General features: G+C 36.7%; 2 protein-coding genes across 5 annotated transcripts in view; both read left to right on the top strand.

Moving 5' to 3' along the window:
• The window catches only part of LOC108265469 (cytosolic sulfotransferase 2), a 278,533-nt gene that overhangs the window by 255,416 nt on the left and 3,763 nt on the right, over nucleotides 1–19,354 (top strand). Inside the window, exons 2-7 of one of the 3 annotated variants that reach the window (XM_017467818.3) lie at nucleotides 9,181–9,217; nucleotides 9,783–9,918; nucleotides 11,434–11,562; nucleotides 15,649–15,749; nucleotides 16,865–16,991; nucleotides 17,264–17,361. In XM_017467818.3, coding sequence (XP_017323307.1) covers nucleotides 9,783–9,918; nucleotides 11,434–11,562; nucleotides 15,649–15,749; nucleotides 16,865–16,991; nucleotides 17,264–17,361 — 591 coding nt within the window. In that variant the 5' untranslated portion in view covers nucleotides 9,181–9,217. Of the gene's footprint in view, nucleotides 1–9,110; nucleotides 9,218–9,767; nucleotides 9,919–11,433; nucleotides 11,563–15,648; nucleotides 15,750–16,864; nucleotides 16,992–17,263; nucleotides 17,362–19,354 lie in introns of those variants that run through there. The other 2 variants (XM_053680165.1, XM_017467817.3) reach the window with 2 other exon arrangements.
• On the top strand, nucleotides 2,044–7,887 carry LOC108265470 (cytosolic sulfotransferase 3). Of its 2 annotated transcripts, none has more exons than XM_053680166.1 (8): nucleotides 2,044–2,067; nucleotides 2,691–2,823; nucleotides 3,179–3,307; nucleotides 3,455–3,555; nucleotides 6,541–6,667; nucleotides 6,776–6,873; nucleotides 7,065–7,239; nucleotides 7,735–7,887. In XM_053680166.1, exons 1-8 carry the CDS (start codon nucleotides 2,044–2,046, stop codon nucleotides 7,845–7,847), a joined length of 900 nt encoding a protein of 299 aa, XP_053536141.1. In that variant the 3' UTR covers nucleotides 7,848–7,887. The 2 variants fall into 2 exon arrangements, with proteins under 2 accessions (XP_053536141.1, XP_017323308.1); XM_017467819.3 differs by having other exon boundaries at nucleotides 2,685–2,823.

Below are 19,354 nucleotides of genomic sequence, written 5' to 3'. Positions count from 1 at the left end.
CCTTCTGTGTGCTTATATTACATACAGGGCTATGGTGCTGATTTTAATAAAGGGTAAATGAGTAAGTTGAAGGCCAGATGCGTAAGTTTCAGACTTTATTCATTAAATAGCATTTTGTAGCTGAGTTTTGTGCTATTTCCTTTTGTTATTTCATTTTGTGCCATTTGGATGTATTTTCCATGTCATTTGTTGTTGGTTTGTGCCATTTGGACATGTTTGTATGACATTTTTTAACAATGCCTGCTATTTCTGGAAGTTTTCTACTTTTTTATATACTATGTGCCATTTTATAGAGGCTTTGTGCCATTTCTATAGGCATTAATACCATTGGGAGAGGTTTTGTGGCATTTGGAGACGTTTTTACCTTTGTTTGGATAACCTCACACAGAATTTTAGTGGTTGAAGATAACTCCTTCAAATTTTGGATGCTTATGGGCAAGTACCAGGGGCATCTCAGAGAGCAGGAATGGGCTTGATCTCAGAATATACTTGGAAGAATCAAACATTTGTGCTGAAAAAAACAACAGATTTTTTTTCTCTTCTAAATATATTGCCCCTAGGTGGCTAGGTAAAAACAGAAATACTTATGAAAAACTGCTAATTATTAAAGCTTTGAGTGTCTACTTTTAAATGAGCCATTAACCCCTACTGTGAAGTGTGACATCGCAAATAAATTCCATGCTGAACAAGGGCACCCCCAAAACAGGCGAAAATTAAATTTTTTGGCTACTGGTAAAATTAAAAATGAAACGATACTGAAACTAAATACAAGCTAAAAGTAATGATTTTCAAAAGATAAAAATGAAATCAAAACTATATATGCACCATGAAAACTAACTGAAAAGAAACAGAAATTGAAAACCAAAATACAAAACGAAATAAAAATAAAAACTAGCAATAATTTCCAAACTTATAAAAACCCTGGGCTGGACAAAGGCAAAAACGTGATCAGGTCACATGTAGGTTGTGGAGGTTGTTGGGAGAGTCCACGGAGTGCTGTGACGTAACAAACACACTACACTTGGCCCAGGAATGAAGAGTCATTAGTAATGGATTTGTTAAATAGGATTTGGAATTGGAATATTTCAGAAATCAGCAGCCGTATTCAAGCGGGCTTTGTTAAAAAAAAAAAAAAGAAACAATGCATGCTTTATTTCCAGTTTAGACTATTTAAGCTTCCTAAATTGCTGTGGATTTCAGTGAGACTAAACGATTATGTTATTAAATACAGTCAAACTCAAAGTCCCTCAAGAAGTGCTATGAACAGAAATACATTTGCTCAAAGGACAAGGGCAAGCCTCAATAATAATTTTTATACAAAGCTTGAAATATCATTGTGTTGGCATCACAAATTTGTTAGCTGTTATGAGCACCCCTAATAAATTTCTTCAGCTTACAGACCAGCACACAGCAATGGCCCTGTGATGCTTTCCACTGAGGGACAGGGTCGAGGACAGCTGAGCCACTGGACCTCATTTAGCAAGCTGGATTAGAAGAAATGTATTTGTAAATTACACATGAATTTAGGTATTCATGGGGAAAAAAATCCTGTAGTTATTCAACTACTTTTTTCATATTAGATTGAATTCATGCCTTCTAGGGAGACAAAGGAAATGCCTCATTTTATACAAGACTGTTTACTCCAGCTCAGGTTGCCGCCTTTAATGTGTAAAAATACACTTTTACATTATTCTCACCGTAAAGACTTAGTGTATGTAGAGAACAATGTCTATGAAAATACGGGGCAAATCATGTCCCTTAATGGCTCAATAAGGAATGCAGTCTAATAATTCTCAATACGGCACAATCCCACCAATGAAACTTTTTACTGAAGTAGAGCCAGGGTTGCTCATGAAAGAGTGGAGGGCTTTGGGTGGTTTAATAATCAAGTGCAAGAAAGGGAGCTAGACAAATAGATCAGCTGTGATAAGTACCAGAGTAGTGTAAGGGAAGCGTGTCAACCATCAAAGATCTTGAGGGAAAGTAGCACGTGAATGACAGAAAGACAGAATTACAAAACAAAGAACAATTTCTCATTTCATCATGGAAGGATTGGATTTTTCTTCGGTGAGTTAGCTGAAAATAATATTTGAAAGTTTTGGGGAATTATATTATATTATATTATATTATATTATATTATATTATATTATATTATATTATATTATATTATATTATATTATATTATACAATAGTATAATATAGTATAATATAGTATATAATATTATATTGATAATATGCATAATGTCTATTAAAAACCTAGTAGAGGTTCAAGACTTCATTGTGGGCAGTGAGCAGAATTTTACAAATATTTCAACCAATTATCTTCGTTTTTTGCACTGGCATTCCAGTGGCCTTCTGAAATCCATCTTTCAAACTAACTTTGTGAATTTTCAATCAAATACTAAAAGACAACAAACAACTAAATTTGCTTCTGTAAAAGTTTCATGAATCAGTGGCTCTAGATCTTGTCGCTGCATGAACTAGTTCGTAAATTCTAATTATTTATCATATTCATTATAATTGACTAAATGTGTGCTGGCAATCTTTGCATTAATTAATTCTACATGCAAATTAAATGTATTGCTGTTTCAACAGAACTACAATAATGTTTTAACTTTTTTAAATAGAAAATGAGTTAAAGTTAGGTTGTTTGTCTAAGTTAACAATAATGTTTAATACTACAGATGAAGTTGACCAGTCAACCAGAATTGTTTGAATTCAAAGGCATCTCTATGACCCATTTCTTCACTGATGATTGGGAAAATGTTCAGAACTTCCAGGCAAGACCAGACGACATCCTCGTGGCTACTTACCCCAAAGCAGGTATTCTGTGTATTTTGAAGCAATTTGACCAATAATGTTCATATGGGTCATTCTGAATAAAAGGTATGTTATTGGGCACAAAATACAAAAATATATTTATTTAATCAACTTAATTTTCTTATCAGCTGGATAATATGTTCTGGATCAACTCTGTGAAGTGTTCATATGGCTAATTCTGAATGAAATATACTAAATAGACTGTGATGTTATGGCTAGTTCATTCTCTGTCGGACATCATATCAATTTATTCATTTGCTTATCACCTGGAAAACTTGGATCATTTTCTGCTTTGAGTAAAGTACTTGCGCTGAGTTGATAACTTGAGCCCTCTTTCTCTCCAATTCTCTTCCACCAGGCACCACCTGGGTTTCCTACATCTTGGACCTAATTTATTTTGGCAATACAGCACCAGAGCGTCAGTCCTCAATACCCATCTATTTGCGAGTGCCTTTCCTTGAGGCGGTTATTCCCGAGACACCTACAGGTCAGTAGCCATGCTTACTCCAGTAAAATAGATTAATGTGGTAATCACCAGCTTCATCCTAAACTTTACAGTTATGTGCAGTGAAACTTGTGCATAAACCATGATGCTAACACTAAATTTGTACTGATGTTTTTCTTCTTTGTACAGGGGTTGAACTAGCAAATAATCTACCCACAACCCCACGACTCATCAAAACTCATCTACCTGTTCAGTTGGTGCCCAAGTCCTTCTGGGAACAGAACTGCAGGGTACAGTATGTGGGACTTCTTCAGTCTATGGTCTTTAATTATATTTTTAAGGGTGAAATGTAGGGTTTAGTTAGGATTCACACAAGATCTATAGGAAATGGAATACTTCTGATGTCCTCATCACCACAATAATTTTACTGTTGAATGAAATGATATTTATTGATATCTATGTGTATTTAAATGAAATAATATTATGGAAAATGTGTATTTTCTACCCAAGTCAGTTATTTCTAAAACAAATATATCACAAGTCAAGCGTCAGAGAGTTAACAGTCTATGGATGCATGAGTGCTGAAACTGGGTCCAAAGTAGAGACAGTGGTAAGGACCAGATCAAAGATGTTAATTAGACATGAAATAAGACAGGAATAGAAACACTTGACTAAGACAGCAGCAGACAGAGATTGTGGCAGAGACTTGAGGCCGTGCAGGAGTGGAAGAAAATGAAGTCAGATCTGGCCACTTCCCCACTCTTCTAGTGTTTCACTCTCGGCATCCAAGAACTCAGGCATTCAGGGATGTCTGTATGTGCTAAGTGATCAAGTTTTAAATAATCTTGAAATGATTTGTAAATTAAACCAGAGAAGTGATGCACTATGCAACATGATTGCAAGTGTGTAATTTCAGTGTACTCATTCCTTATTAAGGGCTTTCCAAACATCACAATCAGTAGTGGAAATGCATATAAACAAGGATGAGACTTTGCCACAAGACAAAGGAAGATGAGAGTATAAATCGATAAACTAATCAAGGACAAAACTAAGAACAGGTATACACATTTAGAAAATTGCCCAATGGCAAGACAGGTGCAAAGACAGGACTGAAGCCAAAACAAAAACACATCAAACACAAAAACACATGCAGTACTCACTGTGCTAAGAAATGTGCAGGGGAGGGGAATGAGGGAATTTATAACACACTACAGTCCCTTTTTTGGTGTCTGATCTTCACCTGCATTGTTTTGAACATCTGCAGCCCATTTATGTTTTTGGGTTTTCACTTAAACAAACTGTGTCATGTAGTATTATATAGGTTTTAACTTGAGTTGTGTTCTTAAGTAAACAACGTATTATTACACTTTTAAAACAATGAGTCTACAGATCTATGTAGTACAGTTTTCTTTATTTTGTTCAATAAGGGAATACACCCAGTTAATAGACTGATTTAAAGATTTCAAAAGTTTTGCTACCTTACAAATAGTACACAAGATTGAAAAAAGCCTTCTTGGATCATCATCATGTTGAAGTGCCTTGTGTACTACAGTGAACCTCAGAACTATGTCACTCAGAAATATGTCTGGAACACCCTTGGTGAACATATTTGAGGGAACAGGTCAGAGAAAAGATTATACTTAATAACCAGTCTCAAGGTTCAAGCCCTCAAAGTTGGCATTTTCTCCAGTTGCTTTGATGAAATTTTGATTCTCAGGATGGAAAACTCTTGTATGTGCATATGCACCAAATAGGAGTTTGGAGTATTCAGCCTTCTTGGAGAAGGTGGAACAAGTGCGTAAAGTTGTACCTCCTACTGACTCCATAGAGCTCCTGGGCTACTGGACATGTTCGTAAGATAGTGATATTTGGAGGGGCATGATTGGGAGGAACAGCCTACCAGATCTGAACCTGAGTGGGGAAGATGATTTTGGACTTCTGTGCAAGTCACGGATTGTCAATAACAAACATTTTTTTGCTCATAAGTGTACTTGGTATGAGAACAGCTTGGGCCAGAGGTCAGTAATTGATTTTGTAATTGTATCAGACTTGAAGCCATTTGTTTTGGGCAAATGGGTGAAAAGAGAGGCAGACCAGTCAACTAATCACCACTTGGTAGTAAGAGCAACAACTAGATTTACCTTTTAAACCTATTAGAACAATCCAGGATTTCAACTCTCAGCTCAGAAAGGACTTCTCCCAGGTACCAAGTTAGGTCTGGGACATTGAGTCTTTCCTCACGAGAGGAAAACAAGACCATGCCCAAACTGTACTAAACAACTGCAGGGAAATGTTATCCTCTTCTGGGGTTATTGTTGAGAGATGGAAGGAGTACTTTGAGTAAATCCTTAACCCAGTGAACATGCCCATCCTTCATGAGGCAGTGTCAGAAATTTCTAGTGTTTTGCAGTCCATCTCTATTACTGAGGTTACCATTATGGTTAGAACCCTCCATAGTGGTAAAGCTGAAGGGAGGGATCAGATTCAGCCAGAGATGAAGGGTCATGGGGCAATGCTAATCCAGTCTGCATATGTTTTGTGAATTTGGAGAAGGCCTGTAATCATGTACCTTGACATCTGTTATGTAAGATTCTGTAGGACAATGGGGTATCTAGGTTGCTACTTCATGCAAGCCAGTCTCTGAATGAGCACAGTGAGAGTTCTGCCTATGTTCAAGGCATTAAGTTAACCCAATTAAAGTGGATGTCTGACTTCATCAAAGGTGTGTCTTGTCTCCACACCTGTTTGTGGTTTTCATGGACCAGATCTCAAGATGCATCCAATGTTGGAGAGGTGTCCAGTATGGGAGGCTAGAAGAACATCCCTGTTATTTACAAATGATTTTTGGTCTGGCACCATCCAAACCAGACCTCCAGCACACATTCAAACATTTTACTGCTGAGTTTGAAGCAGCTGGGTTGAAACTCAGCACCTCCAAGTTCGAGGTCATGGCTCTATTCCAGAAAAGGGTGGGATGCTCCCTTCAGGTGCTCCCCCAGGAAGAGGACTTTAAGTATCTTGCGAACTTATTCATGAGTGATGGAAATGTGAGCATGAGATTGACAAATGGGTCAGGTCAGCAGCAGTACTGTCACAGTTGTTTTAAGCCGTCTGTGGTGGTGAAGCAGGAGCTCAGTTTGTGGAGGAAGATCTCTGTTTACCTCTGTCAGTCTAACCTCAAAATCAAAAGAATGAATGATTGTCATTCAGCACATACTGTGTATTTAGCTCTGTATAGTGTGTTCCAGTTCGTCAATGTCTGTGTTCCTCTCTAGGTCGTCTATGTAGCTCGCAATGCCAAAGACAATGCTGTGTCTTATTTCCATTTTGATCGTATGAATGAAGTACAACCTGATCCAGGAGACTGGAACAATTATCTACAGACGTTCATGGATGGAAAAAGTAAGGCAGTTACTAAATCAAATGAGATCATTGGAGATGTGGTTAATGACACCAGTATTAATTATCAGTTTTAACTCAACATTGAATACTTTTTCTTTGGCCTTTTAGCTGTGTTTGGACCTTGGTATGATCATGTGTGTGGTTACTGGGAGAAGAAGCAGACCTACTCCAATCTTCACTACATGTTCTTTGAAGATATGGTGGAGGTAAGGAAAGTGCAATAACTTGTCGATAGAGTGCATTGTACAGATATCTTGAAACCATTTTGTGAATAATTGTTATTGATAACTGTCACGGTGCACAAATTGTTTAGACCAGTCCCATGCAGCACAGCTTTTGCATGATGCTCAATATTGTTTGAGCTCTGATCATAGTAATTCATTCTTCTCTTGTTTAGAGCACTGATCGTGAGGTAGAGCAGCTGTGCTCTTTCCTTGGCTTATCTACACCAACAGAAGAGAGACAGAGAATTATAAAAAATGTCCACTTTGATGTCATGAAGCAAAACAAGATGACCAACTACTCTACAGCCTCAGTCATGGATTTTACAATCTCACCATTTATGCGCAAAGGTTAACATGCAATAAAGCTCTATGGAATGTTAACATTTAATATCTGGACAACAGTCTGACCTGTTCTGCACATTACATATCTAAAGTTTCTATAAGCACATGCCTGCCTGATCCCAATCCACTGATTTCTTTGAATATTGAAAAACGTGAATGATGACTTCCTGATTCTACAGTAGTAGTAATGACTATGGCCGAGCTGTCCCCTATGCAGGAATTCATATACTCTATTTGTGTTTGCATTAATGCATGTAACTAGCTAGCCAAACATGGAAATGGGCTGCACATTAGAGCTTTCACTTGCCTGGTGGGCTAACTACTAAATGTATAATTTATTATACACCCCTGTGACTTATATACCTATGGTGTGTGGTCAAAAAAGGAATGCAAGTGAAAAGTCTTGGTAACTCTTAACATGATGACAGCTCTTGATAATTTGGTTTGTAATTTCTATAGTCTGATGTTTCTCTCTGTCTCCATACATTTTATTTTCTCCAGGTAAAGTTGGCGATTGGAAGAATCACTTCACCGTGGCTCAGAATGAGCAGTTTGACAAACACTACAAACAGAAGATGAAGAACTCAACTTTAAAGTTCCGCACAGAGATTTAGGACATCATGAGACCTGAGAATTGTAATTTACATGGTGATTAATTTCAGTCCATTCTGCCTGCATTTTAAGTTGTGAACTGCGCATATTGTAAGAAATAATATTTTTTAACAATAAATTTTGCTAGGACACTGATTTGTATAAAAATTACTACTAATTTACATTGTTTGCTACAAAGCAACAATGTTTCCTAGACTTTCTCACTCTAAATGTCTACAGAACATTTCTGTAGCTCTTTCAGATAAAAAGACATTTAAGTAGTATTTAACTGCGAATATGCAAATATTAAATTTTCTCTAAGCAGTTTGAAATATCGAGTTTATGCATTGAGAATTATATATTTAATACCACTTGTCACATAGGTACAGTACAATGCTTGTAAATTCAAGCTTTATTTTAATGCACTAACACACAAAATTGATATTGCTTTAGAAGACAACAAAAAAAGAGGGGTTTATATGAAAGAGACAATAAGACCCAGGTCCAAAGTTCCAGAGTTGGTAATGACCAAACCATGATTATATAATAAATAAAATTGACTAACTTTGGGCTTTGGCTCTCTCAGGTGGCCATTCCTGCATGTGACATTTTCATAACCAACAATTTAGAGTCTTGTACACAGAAAAAGGGCGACAAAATCTCAAAGGGTGGGCGAAAGGACCATCATAATAATATCAACAATATCAATACCAAAATACTCAAATAAAGTAGTCTTGTAAATCCTGTAATAATATCTTGCAGTTTGACAACTCCTTTCAGAAGAATATAGTTAAGGCATGCTCAAAAAGTTTTTAAAAATGTTTTGAAATGTTTAATTGCATAGTATAATTTATGTGTTTGTTTGTTGGTTAGTTTGTTTGATCACTCATGATGTGACTAAGGACTGATCTTATTCTGATTCGGAGAAAAGAATGCAGGATTATATTGTGGAAAAAGTATGAAAAGCCTGTTTTGTTTTAATTTGAAATTATGTAAAGATAAAGTTCATTAAAACTGTTTTATTCCTCAGTGGAAAGAAGAATTGAGACAAATGAAATGTTCTTTCTTTTAAACAGCTTCCAGCGTCCCCTTTTCTTACTTGTTAAATTACCTACAACATTACATATGACAATCCAAAATTTCCTATTAAATATCTTACAAATCAAAATGTTCCCAAAAAACTATATATTTGATTAACTTTGTCTTCTGCATAGATTATACCTAGTCTCAAAGAAGTTTGAAGGGAAGTAATGAAACACACTGACCCAGTCATATAAGCAATAACAGTAGTAAGGGAGAGAGGGTGGAGACTAAGTAAACTTTGCTCTCAGAAAGCTAAATCTGTAAGAGGGAAACGCTGTTGGAAAAGGCTCTCATGTAACACTTTTAAAGAGTGAGTCAAACTGTTTAAATATTTGTTTATTTGCTATATCTGAGCATGTAAAGTACACATGCATACTTCAGTTATACATGTTTTTAGGAATTCAGTACTGGATCACTGTGAAAATTCATATTTGTGATATTGTTTAGTGCTGTTTAATGCTAATTTCAAGGGGATATTATTAGGTTGTCGCATACATAGAGTGAGTCATACTATTTATATATTTGATAGCATGTTGAGTCATATACACAAACCTGCCTGTTGAATATTTGGATTTGCTATTCATAAGCCAGATTGGTTGCTGCTCTTATAAAATATCTCTGCAGTTTAGCTGCAAACATTAAAGGAATGTTGGCTTGAGTGTGGTGTTCATTTCTGACTTACTGTAGCTCTGGAATCTAAACAAATACAACAGTCAGTGAATGTGCAACATCAAGACCATTTAATAGATACTTAAAACATAAAGGATAGACATATATGGGGACAAAAGGTTGGAAATACAGAGTACCGGTGTATTCCTGAGCAAGTTAGTACAAGCCCTCTACAAATATCTATGTTCCAGCGATTTCTGTTTTAGATGGATATGTCGCGTCCAAAGCTCTTTGACTTCCATGGTGTGTCTATGACACATGTTTTCACGGACAACTGGGACAAAGTCCATAACTTCAAAGCTAAACCCGATGACATTGTTGTTGCCACTTATCCCAAAGCAGGTAACGTGCATACAGTGGTGCTTGAAAGCTTGTGAATCCTTAATAATTTTCTACATTTCTCCATAAATATGACCTAAAATATCATCATATTTTCACACACATCCTAAAAGTAGACACAGAGAACCCAATTAAATAAATGAGCAAAACATTTTTCATACTTTTTTATACTTGGTCATTTATTTATTGAGAAAAATGATCCAATATTACATATCCATGAGTGTATGAACCTGTTGAATTAGCAGTTTAATCTGAGTCAGGTGTTTTCGATCAATGGGATGACAATCAGGTGTGAGTGAGCATCCTATTTCAGTTAAAGAACAGGGATCTATTAAAGTCTGATCTTCTTGTGGAAGTTTATCATGACATGAACAAAGGAGCTTTCTCAGGACCTCAGAAAAAGAGTTGGTGATGATCATCAAAAGTTATAAAACTATCTCTTAAGAGTTTGGACTCCACCAATACACAGTCATATTGTGTAAAAATTTTTTTAGGAATTTCATGACCATTGTTGCCTTAGCCAGGAGTGGTTGACCAACAAAGATCACTCCAATAGCAAGACTTGTAATAGTCTGCGAGGTTACAGAGGAACCCAAGGTAACTTCTAAGCAACTAAAGGCCTCTCTCACATTGGCTAATATTAATGGTCATGAGTCCACCATCAGGAGAACACTGAACAACAATGGTGTGCATGGCTAGGTTGCAAGGAGAAAGTCACTGCTCTCCAAAAGAACATTGCTGCCCATCTGTAGTTTGCTAAAGATGACATCGACAAGCAAGAAGGCTATTGAAAAAATGTTTTGTGGATGGATGAGACCAAACTAGAATTTTTGGTTTAAATGAGAAGTGTTATGTTTGAAGAAAGGAAAACACTGCTTTCCAGCATATGAACCGTATCCTATCTGTGAAACACGCTGGTAGTAGTATCATGGGCTGTTTTGCTGCATCTGGGACAGGACGGCTTGCTATCATTGATGGAACAATCAGTTCTGAATTATATCAGCGAATTCTAAAGGAAAATGTCAAGACATTTGCCCATGAACTGAATCTCAAGAGAAAGTGGGTCATGCAACAAGTCCCACACAAGCACACAAGTCAGTCTACCAAAGAATGGTTAAAGAAAAATAAAGTTAATGTTTTGGAATGGTCAAGTCAATGTCCTGAACTTAATTGAATAGATACCCACCAACATCTCAGAGTTGAAGCTATTCTGTACTGAGGAATGGACTAAAATTCCTCCAAGCCGATGTGCAGGACTGATCAACATTTACCGGAAATGTTTAGTTGCAGTTATTACTTCACAAACGAGTCACACCAGATACAGAAAGCAAAGGTTCACATACTTTTGCCACTCACAGATATGTAATATTGGATCATTTTCTTCAATATAATCTGATGATGTTTTAGGTCATATTTATGCAGAAATGTAGAAAATGGTTCAGTTGCTCAGTGCTAAAAAACACTTTTTAAATTTTAGTTTTTAAATCTGACTTTCTTTTTCAACCCCTCTCTTTTCAGGCACCACTTGGCTCTGCTACATTCTTGACCTACTGTATTTTCATCAAACGTGTCCTGAGCGGGAAAAATCTGTCCCAATCTATGAGAGAGTGCCATTTTTAGAGTTGGTCTATCCACCCTATCCTACAGGTCAGAATGTCTCCACCAAGACATCTTAACAATTTCACTGTCATTACACGAGTGTCACTGACATTTATCAAAACAGTAAAGAATAATACACAATAGGGTGTGCAGTTATAGAAACAATCAATGTTGATTTACTGTTACCACCCAGAACTTGATTATTTCCCAGTAACAGCATGCCCCAAAGTATTTTATTCCCTCTTATACCAAAGCAATTTGCCATCAATTAAATTTTTTTTTTTTATGTTCATTGTGGATAAAAAGTCTATACACCCCTGTTAGAAATGCAGGGTTTTTTGATGTAAAAAAAAAAATATATATATATATAAATCATCTCAGCTCTTTTTTCCACATTTAATGTTATATAGCATCCAACAAAATTCAAGTGAAAAACAAACTGAAACATTGTTGGAAAAAATAAACTGTTGTCTAGGTACTGCAAATTCAAATCCTGACGATGCCACAGCCATCCATAGTGCTATGTACTTATGATCAGATCACCCAGGATGCAGGTTAATTCCAGGTGTGAGCAGGGCCCAACAGAGCGAAACTGGCTTTAAGGGAGGGCAGTGTGGTGTACTTTGTTTCACAGTGACACTAGCCAAGTGAGTTCATGCATGTGGAAGGGGGCAGATAGCACTTTCCTCTGAGTGAGTTACACTGCCCTGTGATGCAGCATGAGCAGCAGTTCGAAATTATGTATTTTGCTGTATCTCAGAAGAGGTACGTGATAGCCTTCACCCTCCCTGATTGGTATCTGCCATATGATAGGGTAGAGCTAACTGGTGGCTGGGAATTGGCCAAGACTAAAATAGGGAGCAAATTGGGGAGGAAAAAAATGATCATACACCTGTCATCAACTAAGTGATTCTGATTAACCCCAAATAAAGATCAGCTGTTTCTGTAGGATTTTGTTGACATCTTGCTTTCATCTGACTTACAGTGTAGGGAATCAAAAGCTACCGATTAGAAAAAGGGGAAAAAAATACAAAGGAATTTCCAAAACATTTGATGTACCATGGAACACAGTGAAGGCCATCCAAGTGAAAAAAATGGGGCAGCACGGTGACATTACAAAAAACAGGAAGCCCCTCCAAAACTGACAAAAGGACAAGAAGAAAACTTATCACACTAATAAAACTTATTATCTTAACATTAAATATCTGGTAAGTACTGGTCAGTTCCTGTATGAGACAACAAACTGTTGTATTCTTAACCTAAATTTCCTCTGTGCATGTGTGAACTTTTCACCTGCGCCTGGGTACTTCCCTCTTCAACAGTCCACCTATCAGATCTTCCTATGCAACCACCAAATGTCAACTGTCGGAACTTCCTCATACTTGAGCTGGTATGCTCTGGTACGCAACCACCACACTGTCTAGTGCCAAAAGCCAACTGTTTTTAGGTTTTAAGATTTCACTTGACTCTTGAATATTAATTATCTATATTTTATCCATTAGTTTATATACTTTATATCTTATTTTATCCCAAATTTCTGACAACAGCCCCAAATACCAATCTAGATTGGTGCAAAACCTGCAGGGCTCTGTTATACAGCTGAAGATGAACAAAAAAATTCACCTTACAGCACGATAACAACCCAACACACAAATCCAAATAAAAAATGAATTCAATGAGGAAGATCGTTTTGGAATGGCCCAGTTGGACCCCAGATCTAAATCCTATAAAAATCTGTGGAATAACTTGAAGAGGGCTGTGCACTGGAGATCCCCTTGCGATTTTATAGAACTCAAGCATTTTTGCAAGGATGCAGGAACCAGGTTATTTAAGTTTTTTCTTTTTTTCCCCCCAAAACATTTCGGTTTTTTTTCATTTGAATTTTGTTGATTGCTATATCACATTAAAAGTGGAAATATTTCTGACATGATTGATCTTGGTTTGATTTATCCTGCCATTTTAACAGGGGTGTGTAGATATTTTATGCCCACTGTATTAATGAATGACGCATCATATTTGTAATTATTTATGGTTACATTTTAATGTTGTCGAACATCCGTCAAACAAATTATTTTTTTTCTCTCTCTTCAAGTTAATAAGACAAATAACATGGCTCATCATATTACCAAGAAACCAGTAGGTGCAAAAAGTTAGGGTTAGGGTTAGAAAACTCTTGAGGACTTTCCTGTGGTGAAAATGTTTATTAACTGTTACAAAGCACTGACACTGGGGATTCCTTTCATAAACTTGAACAAATTTCTCGGTATTGAAAGCTTAACTATATTAACAATTATGTATTTACAATTCCATTTACAACCCCAATTCCACAAAAGTTGGGAGGCTGTGTAAAATGTAAATAATAACAGAATGCAATGATTTGCAAATCTCATAAACCCATATGTTATTCAAAATAGGACATAGAAAACATATCAAATGTTTAAACTGAGGAAATGCAATATTTTAAGGTACAACATTTTTTTAAGGAAAAAAAAAGAAGGTGATTTTGAATTTGATTGCCGCAACACATCTCCAAAAAGTTGGGATGGGGCAACAAAAAGCTGGAAAAGTAAGTGTTACAAAAAAGAAACAGCTGGAGGTTAATTGGCAACAGGTCAGTAATGTGATTGGGTATAAAAAAGAGTATCTTAGAGAGACAGAGTCTTTCAGAAGTAAAGATTGGCAGAGGTTCAGCAATCTGCGAAAAACTGCGTCTACAATTTGTGGAACAATTTCAGAATAATGTTCCACAACATAAAATTGCGCAGACTATGAATATCTCATCATCTAAAGTTCATAATATCACCAAATGATTCTGAGAATCAGGAGAAATCTCTCTGTGCAAGGGACAAGGGTGAAAATCAATATTGCATGCCCGTTATCTTCGGGCCCTCAGGCAGCACTGCATTAAAAACAGGCATGATTCTGTAATGGAAATCACTGCATGGGCTCAGAAACACCTCCAGAACCCATTGTCTGTGAACACAGTTCGCCGTGCCGTCCACAAATGCTCTGTCCTGCAAAGAAGAAGCCATATGTGAACATGATCCAGAACTGCAGCCGTGTTCTCTGGGCCAAAGCTCATATAAAATGGACTGAGGCAAAGTGAAAAACTGTTCCGCGGTCAGACGGATCTAAATTTTAAATTCTTTTTGGAAACCATCGACACCACGTCCTCTAAACTAAAGAGGACTAAACAGGACAGGGACCATCCTGCTTTTTATCAGCTCTCAGTTCAAAAGCCTGCTTCTCTGATGGTATGGGGGTGCATTAGTGCCTATGGAATGGGCAGCTTGCACATCTGGAAAGGCACCATCAATGCTGAAAGGTATAAACAGGTTTTAGAGCAACATATGCTTCCATCCAGATTTCATCTCATCTTTACCACTGAGAGACCCTGCCTCTCTAAGATACCCTTCTTATACCATATCATGCTACTGAACTGTAGCCAATTAACCTAATTAGTTGCAAAATGTTTCTCCATCTTTTTCTTTTTAGTAACACTTTCTTTTCCAGCCTTTTGTTGCCCCTGTCCCAACTTTTTTGAGACCTGTTGCAACCATCAAGTTAATTGCACCAAAATTACCTTTGGTACAATTGTCAGAGCTGCTGTTATGGACAATTAATCAACCTTCAGAATTGAAACTTCAACAGTATAATATACATGAGTTTATTTCCTAAATAAATCATTACCTACAAAGCAAAAAAGTAGTCTTTTTTGAAATAGTCATCATAGACAAAAAGCTTACTGGGGTCTTTTTTTCTGGAAAAAATACCGTACCGTGCAAAAGTCTTAGGCAAATGCCTACAAGTCAAAAGTCGTACAGCAAAGATGCCTTCAAAAATAATGAAATTAAATGTTTCTGCAAAATCCAGCAGCCATCACTATGTTTTTTGTCTGAAAAGTGTCTCTTACCACTTAATATGCTGCTTTCTTTACTGACATACAAACATTTTCCTGTAAAATTTTATTATGTGTTGGAAAACTAATGCTTGGGAATCGAAAGGTTTTTGTACTGACTCAATAATGTAGAAGTCATAAAATAAAAATCTATAATAACGTTTGTACTTTTAAAAAAAATAGGGTGCCTAAATCTTTTTCACACTTCTGTATGGTTTTTGTTTTAACTCCCACAGGAACAGACATGGCAGATACACTGCCTACCTCTCCTCGCATCATCAAAACTCATCTGCCTGTTCAATTTCTACCCAAGTCCTTCTGGGAGCAGAACTGCAGGGTACTCTTTAACAGAATTGTGAACTGTTCTTAGTAATACATGGGTGGACAAAATAACGTTAATATGTACTGTAACAATATACTAATATCATGGACCTAAGTAAGGAATAGGGCCACCCTTTGGCTCCAAAAGAGCTTTAATCCTTCTTGCAATGCTGTCAGAGAGGTCCTGAACGGTTTGAGAATGGATATTGAATCATGCTTTAAGAAGAAATAATTCCCATTGTTTGAGGTATTAATAAGGTAGATATATATTGTTTAAAAAGCTGTGCTCCTGAACTTCCCATAAAGATTCAATAATGTATTAATTTGGTGATTGGAAGGTTCTTGAATTTATCCTGGTGTTCATCAAAAAACCCTTTTCATCAAAAATACTTTTATCATCCTGGAATATGGGAACACTAATAAAGAGTGATTGCGTCATAAGGTGCATCCGGTTCTGTAAAATTATCTCAAAAATATTGGCTGTTACACAGCCATGCAAAGCAATCAGTGGATCTAATGAATTCCAGAAGATACCTGCCCATACCATTAAAGATCCCTCACCATATGTGACAACTATCAGCAGATATGTGGTTTCAAGGCATCCTTTAGCATTGTCCAAATAGGCCTATAAAATATCCTAAATTATATCATAAATTAAATAAAATTTGGGTTGGGGGTTCGATTCCCACCATGGCCCTGTGTGTATGGAGTTTGCATGTTCTCTCCCTGTTGCGGGGGTTTCCTCCCTGTCAGGATTTCGCCTTGCGCAAAGCGCTGGAGCACGCGGTGTGCTCTGAAACCCGAAGCGCGAGCTCAAAGGGTGAGCATGCACTTCTGGGTTTGTCAGTGACATTGACTTTGTTTACTTCAGACATGTGTGTTTTCTTATGGTTTATGTCCTGTCTCTGCCCCTGTATTGTCATTGGTCATCATTAGTCTCAGCTGTTTTGTGTTCACCCTTGATTATGTTTGATATTTAAACCCCTCGTGTATCTAAATTTAATGGTTCAGTGCATATATATATATATATATATATATATATATATATATATATATATATATATATATATATATGAATTTTTGCAAAATATTTTTTACTAGTGACAGAAGCTCTGTTATTTCTGTTTGCAGATAGTTTATGTCGCTCGCAATGCTAAGGACAATGTTGTTTCCTATTTCCACTTTGACCGCATGGAGAAAATACAACCCGAGCCAGGAGACTGGAACAGTTTCTTACAAAGATTCAAAGATGGAAAGAGTGAGTGAATAAGTGAATGTGACATGTGTGTGTGTGTGTGTGTGTGTGTGTGTGTGTGTGTGTGTGTGTGTGTGTGTGTGTGTTTAAAGAATAGTAACAAATTAATTTTCTAAATTAAGTTCGGTTATACAATTTGGGCATTTTATAGCTACATGCAAACAGAACTATGTACAGTTTTGAAAATTGCTGCATTGAGAGAAAAGGTACTGTGTATGGTCAATAAAACCCTACTCCATCACAGTGTACTAATAATCTCTATATTGTATGGACAGTGGTGTTCGGCTCCTGGTATGACCATGTGTGTGGATGGTGGGAAAAGAAACAGACGTACTCCAAAATCCACTACATGTTCTATGAGGATCTGGTGGAGGTGAGACCCTGAGTGCAAATTTTAATACATAAGAGGAAACCAGCCACTTGATTTTCAGCAGTGCCAAATAAAACAATGTGCAGAAGTAATGCAAAGGAGAAAAATATGCAACAAAAACAGCAAACATATCATGGAATCCAGGGAGTGGGATGCAATTGCAGAAATTCTTTAATAACAAAACAAACCAAAAACAAGCGAAGACTGGAAAAACAATGAGCAAGGTGGCAACATGACAATATTTAGGTGAGCAAAAGTATAGGAATAAAAGTCAATTAAAGTTGCTGTTATTTTGTCCACTGCCTGTTATGTGCCTGTTAATTTAACTTTGCATCTTATAAGAAAGCAATAAAACACAATGGGATTTGCTATTATAGGTAAATAATCAACAATTGAGTGCTATAATAAAGTTCGATGTGAAAAGGAGTTGCAGCTACCACCATGAAAAGGATTGTTTTCTTTGTTAAATAATGTTTGTTTGTTTTTTAACTTAATTTATTATTAGATTTCATAAGGTGAAATGATAATGTATGCATAATATAATAAATAAATCAGGATAGAGAATTCAACCACATTGTGGGTTATACTAATTTTTTATAAGTTTAAAACAAAAGTATAGGAACAGAGGTAAATTAAATTAAACAATACTTAATATTTGGTTGCATATCCCTTGCTTGCAATAACTGCACCAAGCCTGTGACTCATTGACATCACCAAATTGTTGGTTCCTTCTTTTGTGCTGGCTTTCCAGGCTTTTACCGGCGCTTCTTTCAGTTGTTTGTTTTAGGGGGTTTCTTCCTTCAGTCTCCTCTTCAGGATGTGAAATGTTAGTGTCTGATGATTGACTTGGTCAGTCTAAAACCTTCCAATTTTCCCCCTGATAAAGTTCTTTGTTGAGTTGGCAGTATGTTTTGGATCATTGTCTTGTTGCATGATAAAGTCCAGATTTGGATGAATTTCTCTATAAATTGGCAGACAAAATGTTCCTGTAAACTTCTGAATTCATTCTGGTGCTACCATCATGAGATACATCATCAATCAATATTACTGAACCTGTTCCAGAAGCAGCCATGCAAGCCCAAGCTATGACACTACCTCCACCATGATTAACAGATGAGCTTGTGTGTTTTGGATCATGGGCAGATCCTTTCTTTCTCCACACTTTGGCCTTTCCATCACTTTGGTAGAGATTAATCTTGGTTCCAGAACTTTTGCAGCTCATCTCTGTATTTCTTTGTGAATTCCAATCTGGCTTCCCAATTCTTGCCACTGATAAGTTTTTTGCATCTTGTGGTATGGCCTCTATATTTCTGCTCTTGAAGTCTTCAAACGATGTATTGTGACACCTTCACCCCTGCCTTGTGGAGGTTGTTGGCGATGTCACTGACTGTTGTTTTTGGGTTTTTCTTCACAGCAATCACAATGTTTATGTCATCAGCTGTTGTTGTTTTCCTTGGCCGACCCATTCAGTGTCTGTTGCTCAATACACTAGTGGTTTCTTTCTTTTTCAGGACATTCCAAATTGTTGTATTGGTTATGCCCAATGTTTGTGCAATGCCTCTGACTCATTTTCCCTCTTTTCACAGCTTCAAAATGGCTTGCTTTTCTCCTATAGACAGCTCTCTGATCTTCATGTTGGCTTATCCTTTTTAACAAGTGTGGTCTTCACAGGTGAAACTGAAGGCTAAAACCAAGAGTAGATGTTCAGAACTATTTATTGTTTAAACAATCAATCTATGAAGACGCACCTGGGTAACAAGAAACACCTGTCAGTCAAGCGTTCCAATATTTCTGCTCGCCTACACGTTGGGTGTTCTGATACAAAATGTACAATGTCCTATGTCACACATCTACATATAAATACCAGGAAATAAAAGTTGAAATTCTAAACTCTCTTCTCATATTCATCTTTAGATCTCAAATGAATCTAACCCTAACCCTAACCCTTGCTGTTCCAATTCCACTTTGGAATGGACTGTATGTTGTTAGCAATAAT

This window comes from Ictalurus punctatus, chromosome 5, assembly GCF_001660625.3.
Source record: "Ictalurus punctatus breed USDA103 chromosome 5, Coco_2.0, whole genome shotgun sequence".
Taxonomy (NCBI): Eukaryota; Metazoa; Chordata; class Actinopteri; order Siluriformes; family Ictaluridae; genus Ictalurus; species Ictalurus punctatus.
The sequence above is the reverse complement of the archived record's forward strand: the minus strand, read 5'-3'. Positions and strand labels throughout refer to the sequence as shown.

Bases quoted from the DNA above. Each gene is read 5' to 3' on its own strand.
- LOC108265470 (XM_017467819.3), top strand. From the start codon at position 2,044: ATGGAAGGATTGGATTTTTCTTCG. The intron at 2,824-3,178 runs GTATTCTGTGTA...CTCTTCCACCAG, and splicing joins GGCTACTTACCCCAAAGCAG to GCACCACCTGGGTTTCCTAC. The intron at 6,668-6,775 runs GTAAGGCAGTTA...TTGGCCTTTTAG, and splicing joins GACGTTCATGGATGGAAAAA to CTGTGTTTGGACCTTGGTAT.